General features: G+C 41.2%; 1 protein-coding gene across 6 annotated transcripts in view; it reads left to right on the top strand.

Annotated features, from left to right (window-relative positions):
* Nucleotides 1-15,582, top strand: part of SPECC1 (sperm antigen with calponin homology and coiled-coil domains 1) — an 89,914-nt gene that overhangs the window by 56,291 nt on the left and 18,041 nt on the right. For 4 of the 6 annotated variants that reach the window (XM_027744632.2, XM_027744655.2, XM_039381010.1 and 1 more), the window contains 8 exons: nucleotides 336-543; nucleotides 1,194-1,267; nucleotides 1,618-1,796; nucleotides 9,690-9,835; nucleotides 10,033-10,133; nucleotides 10,828-10,909; nucleotides 13,472-13,622; nucleotides 14,569-14,671. In XM_027744632.2, the coding sequence (XP_027600433.1) occupies nucleotides 336-543; nucleotides 1,194-1,267; nucleotides 1,618-1,796; nucleotides 9,690-9,835; nucleotides 10,033-10,133; nucleotides 10,828-10,909; nucleotides 13,472-13,622; nucleotides 14,569-14,671 (1,044 nt within the window). Of the gene's footprint in view, nucleotides 1-335; nucleotides 544-1,193; nucleotides 1,268-1,617; nucleotides 1,797-3,887; nucleotides 3,950-5,272; nucleotides 6,595-9,689; nucleotides 9,836-10,032; nucleotides 10,134-10,827; nucleotides 10,910-13,471; nucleotides 13,623-14,568; nucleotides 14,672-15,582 lie in introns of those variants that run through there. The other 2 variants (XM_039381011.1, XM_039381012.1) reach the window with 2 other exon arrangements.

Here is a 15,582-nt window from a genome sequence, read left to right on the forward strand (position 1 = left end):
GTGATATCACTTTCATAATGTGATACATAAATAGATGTGGAACTTTCCGGGAATATAATTCCTCTCTGTTCATTAAGTACAGAGACTGGTTTGGAATTATAGTCATCATATAGAAAATTTAATTTCCTTTGCAGCATCTCATTTTATCATCTCCATTACCAGGGAAGAAAACTGACATTCATAGCTCATCTGTGTTTCCTGAGGCTGTTTCATGTACACAATGCTTAGAACACAGGTTCAGTTCTGAAGTCCATGAGATGCCCAGTAAAGCCTCTAATGAGTGATATCTCTTAAGGAATAAAGACAGACTTGCATCTTTGTTTCCTCCCTTCCAGGCTGAGAATGAGTATGGTCAGCTGAAGGAGGTGTGTGACCGGCAGGCTGAGCAACTGAGCAGAACCAGCCAGAAGCTGCAGGAAAAAACATCAGAGAATGAAGCAGATATAAAAAACCTGAAGGAGACCATTTTCGAGTTGGAAGACCAGGTGGAACAACATCGTGCTATAAAACTTCACAATAACCAGCTCATCAGTGACTTGGAAAGTAGGTGGAGCTCAAAAAGAAGGATTTAAATTAACTTATTCGGGGGGCTCAGTTATGGCTGCAACAGGGAGGAGGAAGCATGTCCTTTACTAGTATTCCAATTTTGGCTGTTCCCTTCTGTTCATGCACAAAAGTACTATTTTAACAGTTAGTGCTATAGATATAATATTAGAGACAGTCTCCAAGCCCCGTTCTTCAGTGAAGGAAGTATTGCCCATTCTAGAAATTGGAATTATTGGCCTTTTAAAGAGCTTTTAGGGAAAAACACAGGGAAGAGCAGTAAAGTCGAGGTTGCTGTCATGTTGTGGACGAGGAGCTGCCACCTGGTGGAACGAGTGGCCCGTTCCATATTTTAGTGTTCCCTCAAGTTGGGGGATATGTGTGTGTGCTGAGTAAGTGAATCCACACGGGATTCTCTAAATTTCAGTCTGGTTTAATACCTGAAAATAACAACCTAGTTCAGAGATGTTTGAGTAACAGATCTACTGTTGATTCCATTCCTGATCTGTTGACACAGTATCCTAATCTCAGTTTAGTCTATTTAGTGGCATTACTAGAAGCAAAACCAAATCAGCTGCTCTGCCCTCCCTTTTTCACTTTCACTGTTGCCTTTATGTGTTTAATAATCTTTTCCCTTTTTACTGTCTTAGGTAAAGCAATGAAGCTGGAAGAACAAAAACAGGATACAGAGAGGCAGCTGAAGGCTCTGACTAAGCAAATGAAGGTAAGGCTTAAGCTCCAGGACAAAGCTAAGCTGAGCTTTTATTGCAGTACTAGATATAAGAGAAGTGTTGTGTTTTCCTAGAAGAAGTGTAGGAATTTCTTTCTACATCCTTTCTACATTCTCTTCTCTTTGTACTTCCATTGGAGTGGAAGGCTTAGAATCAGCTTCTATGGTAGTGTTTGCAGTACTATAAAGAGGCAAATGTTTATTTTGACCTCAGCACCATCTTGAGTTGTGGTGAAATCCTGGTCGCTTGTGATGACTGAAAGAGAGATCAGTAACTAAAGTGCTCAGCTCAAGTGGGTGCATTTTTACAGCAAACACTTTGGGGTTGTAACTGCTCTTTGTAGGAAGATGCAGAGGAGTGGAGGCGTTTCCAGGCTGACCTGCAGACTGCAGTGGTTGTGGCCAACGACATTAAGTGTGAAGCTCAGCAGGAGCTCCGTGTGGTGAAGAGGAAGCTGCAGGAGGAAGAGGAGAAGAGTGCCAGGCTGCAAAAGGAGCTGGATGAAGTGAAGGGCAGCAACAGGTTGGTTATTTACCAAGGCTGAGATGTGATCTCTGTGAGTGCTAACACGCATGCAAACAGTGCTTTGTCAATAACTAGTCATTGGCTTGGATGTGCATGTTGTCTGTCTATAACTCTTCTGGCAGATTTTGTTGTCTCTTATTCTAAGATGTTTCTGTTCTTTTTCTATCTGACAACCTAGTTCTGTCAACAAGGGCTGTGAAGGTATTAATCAGCGAATACTAATTAATAACAACTGCCTCTGATAGTTTTGTTCTCAGTCTGGTACTGCCCTGTGTGTTGTTGCCTTCATAGCTCTCTGTGCAGCTGTATTAAAGCATCTGTGGAAAGATGGGTTGGGCACAGATATTCCATGGAACATCCAGAAGAGAACAGCTTGACCTGAGAGAAGTCAATGAAGAAAGACAAAATAACACAAGCAGTTGTCCTGTGTATCAGAAATGTGTGCCAAGTCAATTTTAATCCTTTAGATTTTCCATTTAATCTCTCTCCTGGTAAATTTATGGCCACTGGCAGAATGGCCACAAGAACATAGTGAATCCTGTCATTTCTTTCAGGTGGAGTAACAGCCCAGCTTTATGTTGCACATATTTGCTCACTGTTTTCCATTCAGGAGTTTCCACAGCAGCTGTGCAGTAGATGGGACTAAAAACATGGGAGAGCTTTTGTGCGGAGGTGTATGGATCAGAATTCCTGGATTGAAGAAACAGAAATACTTCATTTCAGAAAATAAAGGAATGTATTTAAGCTCCAGTTTCATTATCAGAGTCCCAAGTGGATGCAAAAAAAGCTGTTACAGACTATGTGTTCAGACAAAATGATTACCAGACAGTACTTGAGTTCTGGGCTCTGTTTCCATTCCTAATTTGTTCCTAACGAAATTTCTCTTGTTTAAAGCAGGGTCCCTATATGAGGATGGGGAGTCATATTCATACAGCTTCCTGTCTTCATTCTTTTAGTTTTTAATCTGAAGATGTATTTGATAGTAGTTAAAATGAATAGAAGATGACCTGCTAATTTGCAAACTGGGATGTTCATCTTCCATGTTTAAGGAATGTGGCTGCACTGGAAGCCTCAACTTCAAATACTGCTTTTTAAATTGGAAACATGGAATCCATACATACGTAGTTCCAGAAGGAGATATGCAGACATGTATTTAATTATGTCAGTTTGGGCATTTGTGTGTCCCTCTCTGTCACACACACAGATCTGTCTGTCTCTGTGTCATGTTGACTCTCTGTATAGCTTGCTTTGAGTATTGCATTGGTCATGGAGCTAGATATGCTGTCTGCAGTGGGCAGTGTTTATTCTCTTTCAAAGACAGGTATTCAAACCAAATTTTGCATCTATCAGTAAAACTAATTTGACTCGGAGTGTGCAAAATTTCTGTACTGAGTGGTATGGAGAACAAAATGAAGCCTATGTAAGTCATTGTCTAAACAAAGCAGTGATCAGCAGCTAAGCACTGACATTTTAAAGCTCTACTGACTTATGAAACAAATTCCTGAAGTCACCAAAGCTCCTGCTGAGAGCCAGTTTTACACTCCCACATATTTTTGCATTCCTGAGGTCACTGTCTTCCCCAGCACCTCAGCTTCTGTCACCCAGGAAGGTCTGGGGATATTCTCATCATTGCTTTTTAATCAGCTTCCTCAAATGCCACTGCTCAGAATCAGCAGTCGATTTTGGTACCTGTGGTGATTTTGATGCATGCTCAGCACTGGTGGAAACAGTTTGTAGCATGATACCTTAACACAGTCTGTAAAGTATCCCTCCTGTTTGCTAATGCTGAGCAGCTGCACGCTCAGCTGAGTATCTGACAGTCCCTAGTGAAAGTTTCCTGTCTGATTTTTAAGCTCTTATTGGAAAACGTACCTTCCAAAGAGCTTGCTACTCAAAGGTTTTTGGCAAAATCTCAGCCATCTCTTGAGGGTCATTAGACTCCACCTCATAAATTCATCTTGAAGCCAATTTATCTCCTATGACATCCTGCCATTTTAATGTTTGCCTGTGGCTGCCTGAGTTCCTGCCTCCAAGTTTGATTTCACCGTTACATTCTTCTAATCAGACAAAAAGTCATTTTTGGTTTAGGAACAGCCAAAGAACTTGCAGAAAAAACCCTGATGAGGTCATCAGTGTTCATCTGAATGAAGGTAAGAGCCTCCCAAAGGCACCTCTAACACAGATTAAATGTCTAATTCTATGACTAAGAATGTTGGGGGGGGAGGTTGGACCAGCATCAGCCAAATGGAATAAGGAAGAAAAGAGTTAGCTTATCCCAAGTTAATATTGATTGAATCCTAAAAATTGTTTCACCTATGCTTCAGACAGCCTTCTGTGATACTTTACATCCTAATTAATATTATTTCTCTGCAGTAAAATGTAAAACAATCCACTGTTGTGTAACTGTCTTCTCACAGGTAGTGGAAATTGAAGTTAGTCTCCATCCTTGGAGGTTTTCAAGACCAGACAGGATAAGATCCTGAGTAAAAGGTCTTGCTTTGACTCTTTCCCTTCACGTTTTCAAAATGATTTTGGCACTAGAACATTGTGCCTCAAATCAAGAACATGGAGGGAGGACAGTTGGGCTGGGAGCAGTACTTAGAAAATAGAGAAGCTAAATCTGTAATTACATGAGTGACTTCTTAGAATTTCTAATAAAAAAATTAACCAGATCTTCAAACGGAAGCCTAAACTGAAGGTTGTGATGTATCCCACTAATTTGCTTCTGTTTTTCTTCCTGAAGTCTCAAATGCCACAGCATGGCAGTGTCACATGCTTTTCTCCTGGAAATGAGCTTGTACTCTGTGTATTAAACCCTGCTGTCAGTCTGTATGTGCTGATGTGCTGCTCATTTGTGCCTGTGTTTGCAGCTGTTCTGTCTTACAGAGATTTGATAGTTCATTCTGCTCTCACTCAGAGTAACGAGAACTTCAGAGCAGGGTCCTTGAAGGAGCATTGGTTTGCTCTAGTTAGTGACTCAGGAGTTGTTTGGTGGGGGATTTTGGGGTTTGTTAGGGAGTTCTTGGTGTTTTTTTTTCCACTGGATGAGATTATTCCATCCCCTTCAGTGTTTCTGAAACAGAAACTGTAGCTGAGGTAGAGCAACTCTAGTTGCCTGGGATGGGTTCATGTACCCATTTTGAATGAATAGTCCTGACTAGAGGAGAGAGAGCCAGGAACACTGCCTTCCCTGTCCTTCAAAATTGATTCCCTGGCCTTAAATAAGTTATTTCTTCCTTTCTGACCAACATAGATTGGGGTTTTTTGTTTTGTATTTTGTATTGTTGTTGCTCATCATGTCCCAAAGCCAAGTTAATGGGGTGTTAAGGCACTCCTTTAGCTGTTCTATCAACACCATGGGCATTTTCCCCTCTCCCCTTTATTTATGGGATGATGTAAAATGGAGAACTGTACCTCAAGGTGGGCATTGTGTTGGTTTATGACCTCCCCAAATGTTGTCTGTCTCTCCATAGGTGCCTGATCTCTACCAGCTAACACAGCCCTGAAGGGATGCACAGCCAGGCCTGTGAGACACTGCAGGACTTGCCTTCAACTCGCAGCTGAAAAAGGGAAGTTTCAATTCGAGAAAGCACCTCTGGTTTTTTTATTACCCTGCAAAAGTCAAGTGTATTGCAAAGTGTGAATGCTCAGGTCCACCTCTTCCCCATGGGCAAGAGCCTCTCTCTTTGTTTCAGAAGGCTTCTCTCTCCAGAAGACTCCATGAGGCAGAAGAAGTTTTGAATTAGTCTAAAGCCAACTAAGCCATAAGAAGTAATCACAGAGATTTGGGGATCTGAAATAACTGAGAGCTTTTTTTGGAGCTGTTTTCCTTGAAACAGACATTTGAACGTGCCGTTTTAAGCTTAAGCAAAAATAAAACTGAGTGCGTATGTCGAATTTGTAAAATTTAATGGGCATACACCTGATTTCTCCATATAGTGTTATATTCTGTGACCTGTCTCTGTGTGCCTAAATACATGTACGAGTACACATGTACAGGCACACAAACTCGGCAGTAGGTCACTGAAATCCAGCAGGAAAACCGAAGAGAAACATGAAGTTGCTCAGTATCAGCTGCTTTGATGGTTTCGGGTTTTTACTCTTGTATTGACAAGGCACTCGCCACTGGGTGGCACATCTGACCCGGTGGTGTGTTAGGGAGGGGTGGTGCCCACGGAGCGTGTCCTGCTCTGACCTTCACAGAGAATGTTCCGTGAGAGGTTTGTCCTGGCCATAAGAACTGCAGATGGAGAGATCAGAAGGAAAAGAATCGAACATATCAAGCCCCTAGTAAATACCTTCTCAGAAGGGAGTTGTTCTCATGCCTTTAACTCAGGTGAAGTATATGATGATCAGGGAGAACTTGAAGTTCAGCTTTGCAAGCGGAGACACCTGGAGAGAGCTTTCTTTGGACGCTAAGGAAAAACTCAGAAGTCACCATCTCTATCAGGAGACTATCAGGATTCATTCCAGGACTGGAATTTCACGTTTTGACCGTGGGATTTCTGTCCTTTCCTTCTGGATGTGAAGACCTAGCAAGGGCCTGGTCTTGGAGCAGGCTGAGCTAGTAGAGAATCCTGTGGGATGTCCTGGCTTTGGCGTGGCCTCCACCTTTGTGCCGTGCTGCTGGAGTGTATGCCTACATGCACACTTGTGTTGCCTTTCTTTCTTTTCTGTGCTGGCAGCTGTTGAATGTTGTTTTTTATGTTTAAGAAATATATATTGAAGTGCCAAATAAATGTTTAAGTGTCTGGAATTGTCTGCTGCCCGCCCTTGGCCTCTCTTCTGTGCATCAGTAGCTGTGTGTCTCTACTTTGTATCCCTTGGAGTTCAGGAGGAGTCACAAGAATGACAGGAACTGTGACAAAGACTAGATTGTGGAGTAATTATTTCTGCAGATATGGTCCTGTGGTCCTTGGGCACCTGTAGCAAAGTCACTGAGTAGTTCAGAAATTTCACAAACACGTGTAGGCTGAGTTTGCCAAAAATCTGTACATTAAGCACAGAAGGACTTTCACCTTGTTGTTAGTCAGTTGTCCACATATTTCAAACTGAGAAAACAAGGAGACTAACTCTTGCTAATAGAGAAAAGCTCCCTGCATCTACTTCTCTCACCAGTGAATGAAGGGAACTCAGCAGTGGTTTTGTGAAAGGGATGCACGTTTGAATTCCTTTGTGGCTACAGTGCTCTGCTTCCTCCTGGAGCTGCTCCACTTCAGCCAGCTGCACTTGCAGCATTTGTCTGTGTGAACCATTCATTCTTGTTTCAAGGGAAGCATACAGCAGTAGATGACATTTAGCTCAAATCCGTCACTTTTGTAGCAGAGCTTGTGTAGTCCCCTTGGATGGCCTAAGATCTGCTAAGCTGAATAAATTCTGTGTATAAGGAGGAGTCATTTTGGGGTTGAAGTCATGGCTTGTCATTAATCTTTCTAATTTGTGTTCTCCTATACTGTCCCCCTGAATTAGTTTCCTACTGCAAGTTAAGCTCTTACTCTTCTGCTTCTCTATTAAGAAACCCATATCTGTACACATACATGCATCCCCTTACCATACAGATTTCTTTTTAAAGTTGAAAGGTGCTCACCAAATTTCATAGCTCTCCATTGCTTGTTGGCTGGCTTGTGTGGTTTTAGTTGCAGCAAATGGATCTCAGCACTATGTTTCCTGCCTTCTCTGCCAAGGTTTACAGATTGCAAGGTTTGCAGAGGCCTCAGTTTTCTGTTGTGATTGTGTTTAATCAAGGAGGTTGTTTCAGGCTGCCTATTACAAATATACAGACTGAAGATTACAGGAAGCATCCTGACAAAATAGAAACTACTTGTAGCTCCAGCACTCAAATCTCCACAATTACTCTGTACAATGGCAGAATAATGGCACGTGAATTCTCAGTGGACTCTTCTGTGGCACAGCACAGGGACTGGTCTGGTTACTCAAAGTTTATTTAACATCTTTGCATCCTTTTGTAGTCAAAGGCTAGACTGAGGAGGCTAATCTGTGATGTCTGAGCTGTTCTCAGAGTTCAGTCCTAACCAGTGATGGCTGCTTAGAGCATACCTCTGCCTTCCTTTATTCTTGAGGTTTACCACTTGGCCTACAGGCGTTTACCATTTGTTTCTTGCTCATATGCTCCACAAACCTTGTGCATACCCTTTTTACCTGGATAATTAGAACTCTTGTACAGTGACCTATATAATTCTTGAAAGTGTAATAGATTGCACTGGGTGGTTTGGAATCTTGAGGCAGAAATTTATCCTTCCTCCATACTTTACTAGAAGCAGGACTCCTTTAGCTTTTGTGGCTTGTGTAACTAAGCTGTCACCTGCTGATTTGCTGGTTGTGCTTTATGAAGCAACAGGACAAAATTTAAAAGCTGAAACTTAAAAGCAAAACACTGGCTCCCTCAGAGCTCTGTGAATCTTATCCAATCTGCCTTTCCTCCTTATTGGATTAAATGGAGAATGGAATTGAAATGGCTTTTTCTCTGGCCATCTGCCTCTGCAGGCTCTCCTGGCACACAAGGAGCTCGAATGAATTAGCAAAGAAATAGCCAATGTCTGCTTAAAGACAGCACCTCCTTAAGCTCTGCCAGAAATAGAAACTTGAGTCACTCTTATTCACTTATTCATTGACACCCTTTAGCCCTTTGCATTTTATAGACTCTGGTGGCTAAAGGGAAAGAATAAAGCTCTGGCTTCTATTTTTAGCTCACAGGAGTTATTCAGCCCCATAGGCACTTTATGGATGGACTCCTCCAGCCTTCTTATGGAATCATTTCTGGCTTTGTGTTCACGTAGCTCTTGGTGTGTAACATAAAAACAGGGCAATGTGGTGATACCTCAGAACCTGCAGATCAGCAGCTCACGTGCAGGTTCTGAGCAGGTGGGAGATGGGGAAAGTAAAGTACAAATAATCTCTTTTTACATGACTAGACTTTGTTATCTGCTTGCAGCTTTCCTAAACTAAAGCTAGGTGATTACACTCAGAGTTTACCTGAGAGCTACCAGGTAAGTACAGTGTCAACACTGAGCAGTGTCAGTTGGATCTGTAAAATACAGGACTAGAAGTAACACTTTATGATTTGATTTGCTATTTAAGACCACAGCTGTAGTCTTTCCTGGATGAACTCCTGTAAGTCCAACACCTAATCTCAACTTCAAAATGTCTTTTCAATGAAGTAACTTAATTATCCTTCCTGTTAAAATATAAAACTTATTTTGAGTTTTTCTTTCTTCATTCCAGCCATTGGATTTTGGCATTCTTGTATCTACTAGGATGAAGCACTTAACAGTTCTGTTCCCCATGTATCTGCTTACAGGTTGTGATTGAAGGTTCACTTATTCAGCAGATGTTGTTGTTGATAAGTCAGAGTTTTTATTCTGAAGTATATTTTATGCCTTTTGTCTGAACTCTGTACAATTACTTATTTTATTTTCAATTATGATATTTTAACTGGTAACAGTTACTCCAGCAGTGGTCACACCAGTTAAAACCAGTATAAAATAACATCTTCCTCTTTTGTGACTTTCCTCATTATAAACTGAGGACCACAGTAGCCCCTTGGCACCTGTGCTCTACTGAAAGCCCATTTTCAGGTAATTATCAATGATTACTAAACAAACTGCTTTTTTTTCTTTGATAATCCTCCATCCTGTGCGAGGATTTGGAAGGATGAAATGGTCAGCAATGCAGAAAGGTTTGTTAGACTCAGTGATGTAACATTTGCCAGGCACTGCAAGACAAGGACACGGATATTCCAAGGAGTGGTTCCAGGTTCTGGGCACTGCAGTAAGAGAGGCACATCGTTGGATTTGCCTCACTATGAGAATCTCTAATCTCTGCTAGCACTTCCCTGTTGCCCCTGACTTGGATGTGGTTTCTGCCTTGCAGGCTGACGGCTGAAGAGGTGGAATCTCTGGAGTCAGAGACAGCCAACCGCTGGCAAGGAGTCTGCCTTAGCAGAGCATCTCCCACCCCGCCAGAGTCTGCAGCCACTGTGAAGTCACTGATAAAGTCATTTGACTTGGGGTGCTCAGGTATTTGAACACTGTGTTTTGTATTAAAAAAAATTTCCAGCAGTGAGCAAGTGACTGCTTCTTGCTTCTGAGTGGATGTTTTCTGTCAGTGCTCGGTACGTAAATACTCTCTCAGGGGTGTCACTACGCCGTGGTTCCCTGTTCTGACGAGATAGTTGGGTTTGAAATCCAAATGTTTCCATGTCTTTTCCTTGCAGGTAGCACTGGACAAAATATCACAGTTCACAAGGTCCCCAGGAGCCCTCTCAGTGGAATTCCAGTGAGGACAGCCCCAGCAGCTGCTGTGTCCCCAATGCAGGTACAATCCTTTCCATCCTCATAGTTTTAAAAGAGGTGGACACAGTGTTGCTCCAACATGACCTGGTTTCAGCACTGACAGGAGGAAGGGGAAACCCATCTGTTTGTTTGCTGTGAAACATCAAATGCTGTAGCACTAACAAAAAAGATTAAAGGGAGTTTGTCTTGACCTCAGCTTAGAGGTCTCAGTGGACGGATGTGAACTCTTTGGGATACAGTTCTGAACTTTTATCACCCTTGACCAGAAAACAGGTTTCAGTTATTGGGAGTGAGTTACAAGGAACATCACATTAAACTAAGGAACTGGCACGTGAGCTGAGAGAAATGGGATAGTGAGTTTCCTTCTGACATATGACTCAGGGTGCTGGGAACACAGTTAGGATTAGGAACAGGCATCCTTACTTTTGGTTTGTGACACTAGATTGTGTTTAACAAGAGAAAAAAATGATACAAACAGAAGTGGGAAATAGTTCAGAAACCAGTATATTACCAGCTAAAAGTACTGTCCCTTTGTCCTTTTATTTTTCACAGTTGTTTCTCCAGCTCTAGGTACAGCTGATACCCTGATGAAAGGTTTCTGTATCCCTTCACCTGCTTTGTGATCTTGAGATGGCAGAAACTTCTTCTTTCTGCTCTCCTATTTAAGCTTGATGGCAAGTGTTTTTTTAATAATCTTTTGCACCTTTATTTCACAGAGACATTCTGTATATAACAATGCCAAGCCAGCCAGCAAGGGCATTGCCAGACATGCAGATCTGTCAGACCTTCCTCTTGCAGGTAAGTTGTAGTAAATGTATAGATGTCGCCTCTTCTTATCAGCTAAAGCTTGTCATTAACTCTTGGCCTCTGCCAGGATATTTTTCCTCTTCTCATATGGTCAAAGAAAACATGAAAAAGGGTCTTCAGTGTCTCTGTTTTAAAGAGTTTATTAATTTTGTTGTGTTTGCATTCGCATCTTGATCATAACTAAAAACTAGCTGATTTATTGTGGTTTGCCAACACAAACTTGCCTTCTTTATTCCAAAGTATCCATGGCACCTCTCTAATCCATGCTGTGGAACTGGAGAGGATTGGATTTTGCTGAACATGTATGTATCTGGAACAAGTCCAGAGCACTGTCTTTTGAGGCTTTATTTGTTTTTAAATTGAGCTTCATTTGAAATACATCAAACATTTCAAATACCAATGTGAGTGTTTTAGGACCAGTCATATTTGGGCTTGAAATAGTTTGTTTTGAGAGTTCTCAAGAGATGAGTTTGTTTTTATTTCACACTTTGCTTTTGTTCTCTTGTCATTTAATATTCTTTTCTACCAGTGTTTGTTTCCCATTTTCTCTAGGGCCCTTTATTTTGATTATCTAGTCCTGATGTAGTTGCTGCATTGGAATCAAAACTATTAACAACAGATTCTTGAATTTTTAAGGACAGATGAAATATTATATTCCTGTAGTTAAACTGCAGGGAGGGACAAAAAATATCCATTGAAATCTCTTCATTGGTAGACTGGATTTTCTGCAGTAGTTTGCTAATAGAAGAGAGAAATTAGAACCTCTGTTCATTTTTAGACTCTTCAGATATTTTTCCAAGATTCCCCTTCTGTCACTAAAAGGTGGAGGAGAACAGCAAAACAGGTTATAGGGTAGGTGGCAGCATAAACAAGTAACATCTTGTCCATGCTTTTGGGTTCTCTTGCAGGAGTAAATGCTAAGCAAGCAGAAATGTCTTCTTCTATCTAGTGGAATGGCCAGAGTTTACTTACTTGTATCAGTTGGTTTCCAGAAAGTGTCTTGCATGAAAATATACAGTGATCCCAAACAGAACATAAGACTTTTTAAGTGTCTACCCATCCACTGCAGAGTGAAGTGATCTGTCAACTGTGTAATGTCCTGACAGTCCTTAACAATAAATATCCCACTTCAGGCCATGGATAATTTCTGTTATTACCTCTGGACAGTTGTTCTGTGAAAATTTGTTGAAATGAACAGATACTTTATTAGCCATTGTATGGTAAAAATTAATGGTTGCTTATTTAGCAAGTTCCTGTATTTACAGCTTCTCTTTGTACCTGGGTTTAATTTAGTTCCAATAATCCATAGCAAAGGCTTACTCACTGTAAAGTTGTAATAGCTCTGGTTCCAATCTAAATAATCCTAGAAGGCAGTTGATCCAAGCCCTATGCAAACAACACTGAATTAAAAATCATCCCCAAGGAAATTCAGAGTGAAGTAGTCTCCATAATAATAATCTTCTGGCTGATTCCATCTGACCAGTATCACAGCAGGGTTCTGTGATGTCCTTAATGTGACCCAAATGTTACATAGTTGGAGAGGAGAATGGATTACTTCACCCAGAGAGCTGGTTGTGATCTTTCCACTTAGAGTCAGGGGTTTACTGGTTCCATGCTGGACTTTCTAGCACCCAGAAATAAGTCAAAGGGGGTTGAAACTGAGATAAGAAGGAATTCACACCTCTAGGTGATGTGGCATTAATTGATAATTATAGGGAGTTAACCAGAAAGGAGGAGGAAAAGTTGTGTTCCACATGCAATTAATTTCTGATAACATGATATGTAAGCCATAGTCCTGGCCTGTTACATCACCTCATGTACTGATATGCAGTGACTTGATTTCTATGATCTCTTTGGCTTCTCTTCAAAAACCTATCAGCATTGGATTCTATGGCTACTAATTTTGTTGGTTTTCTTTTATGTATCTAAAAATTTATATGCATTTATGTGTGTGTGTGTGTGTGTGTACACATATATAAATGTATATCTTAACTGCATGATATAAAAATAAATAATATGTGTAATAAAATATAGGTGCATCTGCTGTGAATATATTGAGACTTCCCAAAGTTCTGTCAGAGGGGATGCCAGGTATCATGTGGTAATAAGTGCCTTTTCCTGCTGCCTTGAGCTGGGTTGTATTCAGGAGACAAGGAGCTTTCTTTTTACAGTTCTGCTAATGGCAGAAAAGAAAGTACTGTACTAGGGCTGGTCAGTCCTCTGGTGAAGATATCTGGTGATCAGCTTTTGAACCTTTCAGACTGTAGATTTTGGTATTTCCCTTCATTCACCTGGGGCCCCTACCCCCCAGCAGGAGTATCAATCACAGGAAACCAGGCAGCCTGGACTGTTGAAATCATCAAAGCCATTCCTTGTTGCGATCACCTCTAATCTGCTCAAGGTTTCCTAGCCCCATGTGTGTTTAATGAACAAATGAGTACATTTGTTTAGAATCAAAACAACAGACTGCATATTGTGTGCTGGGTGGCAGGACAGTGATTAATCAAATTCCTCAGGCTGTGAACTGACAGCTTTTTCTTTTAATTCCCACAGACCTTCTGAAGGGGAGAAATGAAGAGCTGAAGCCAGAGCATTACCTCCGCAAAAGCCCCTCCCTGGAATCCCTGAGCAAACCCCCCATGGCCTTCAGCAGCAGGATGCTTACCTCTACCCCCAGCAGCTTGAAACCCCAAAGCAAACTCAGGTACAGCTCCAGTTTCCTGGGAAAAAAAAATAGCACATTGGAAAGACTGACAGCATTACCTGGCCCCAGGATGAATGGTTTCATCTGGAGGACCCCGGTCTCCAGTGCAATCCCTGCTGGCTGGCCTGTCCAGTTCAGAATTTCCAGACTGTGTGAGATCCAGATATCAAAATTCAGATTGTAATAACCACAGTTATCTGTAAGATGAGCAATCACAGTGGAAATGAGGATGACGAGCTTTCAGTTGCATGCAAGAATTCCATCCTGTGTACAGGATAATGAGGTCAGCCCTCATTATCTTACTGTAGCTTTGCATGTCATGGTGAGTTAAAAACCAAAAGCTCTGAGGGCTGAAGGAAATTGGACACGTAATTTACTTCTCTCCTGAGAAAAAGAGCATATATATTTTCCTCTGATCTCCACCATTATTTCCACCAGTAGAGTGGAGACGAGGTGGGTGTTTTGATTGCTGGCCTTTAACTGTCCTCAGGGCCTTGAACTGCAATACAGCTTCATTTTTCATTTTATTCAACAACTCATTCTGCAGCAGCTCAGCTGGGTGTGAATTTGCTGTTATAGATCCTTTAGATAGTTTCTTTTAATTCTACACCCTAAATCCTAGTTTTTCATATGTAAAATAAAGAGGTTACTTGAAAATTTTGTAAGTAAAGCTGATGAAATTAATAGCAGAAATGCTGGGTTGACACACACACTGAATATCCACAGGCTGCTGTTTTTTCAGCCCTTTGTGTGCAGTGGTACCACCTGAATTCGTCTCATGTGAAGGCAGATACAGAATGCAAGCTCCAAAAGCTGTTTCAGCTTGGTTTACATTTAGGTTCTGTGCTGCCATTCTGCTTTGTCATACAGATATTATTTACACACTGGTGAAAAATGAGATTTCAAGCCCATTTATTGTCTTCTCCCTTTTGCTTCCCTGGTTTAGTGTGGAGAGAAAGGACCCCCTGGCAGCCCTGGCTCGGGAATATGGGGGTTCCAAGAGGAATGCTTTGTTGAAATGGTGCCAAAAGAAGACTGAAGGTTACCAGGTAAGGGAATAGGTACATTTTTACTTTAATCTGAGAAGGAATTAATCACTTTCCAGTAGGTGTGCAGGAAGCAATGTCACTTCAAAGAAATATGTATATTACAGCCAGTTGATTTTTGCATGTTTACTTTGTTTACTTCTACTGGGTGTTTCCATCCTCTTCCTTCAGATTTCCTTAGCAGTGCAGTCCCCAATATTGCGTTGTCATAAGTAATTTGTATGCAACCCCCAAAATATTTACTGCATCAGAGGTTGTTGATGGTGAGAAACAGAGTGTATGTGCACAGCAGCTTCAATTTGGCATCAGTTTTTGAAATTACATTCTAATATTTTTTCTACAGGCCTCTCTCATCAATACTCTACCATGTGAGTTTTTATTTTGGTCCTTTTTCTGCAAAACCAAAGAAATATTTCATTGTGTGGCCTTGACCAAGTGAAGTTTGCAGCTTGATTTTACAAAGCAAGCTTTGACTGCTTGAGACTGTCTCAGTTCTTTGCAGAGTGATTTTCGCAGGGATAATCATTTGTCCAGGTCTTGTATGGTCATTGCTGTGTTCTCTGGCCAGTGCTGGTGTGCAGTTAAATTAGGCCTTTGATTCTGCAAAGAAGGCAATTACAGACAATATTCCATGCTGGGTGTGCAGGATAGTCCTGGTTTGATATAGTGTTGGGATTTTTCTTTCTTAAGAATAATATTGTTTGTTACTTGGAGCAGAAGACAAAAGCAGTTTTCACCACATGATATGCACCCTGGAGCAAGTCTTTAATAAAAGCAGAGTCCATCTTTTAAAGTAAATAATAAAATATTTTTTTCCTCACAACCAACCCTTTATGAAGCATTAGCTGCAGGGTGCAGGAGTTTGGGAGAAAAGACAGTAGCTGTCCCTTTTAGTAAACTGGTCTATGTGAAAG

The sequence above is a fragment of the Pipra filicauda genome, unplaced genomic scaffold (assembly GCF_003945595.2).
Source record: "Pipra filicauda isolate LSUMZ 115617 unplaced genomic scaffold, ASM394559v2 scaffold211_size2331000_pilon, whole genome shotgun sequence".
Taxonomy (NCBI): domain Eukaryota; kingdom Metazoa; phylum Chordata; class Aves; order Passeriformes; family Pipridae; genus Pipra; species Pipra filicauda.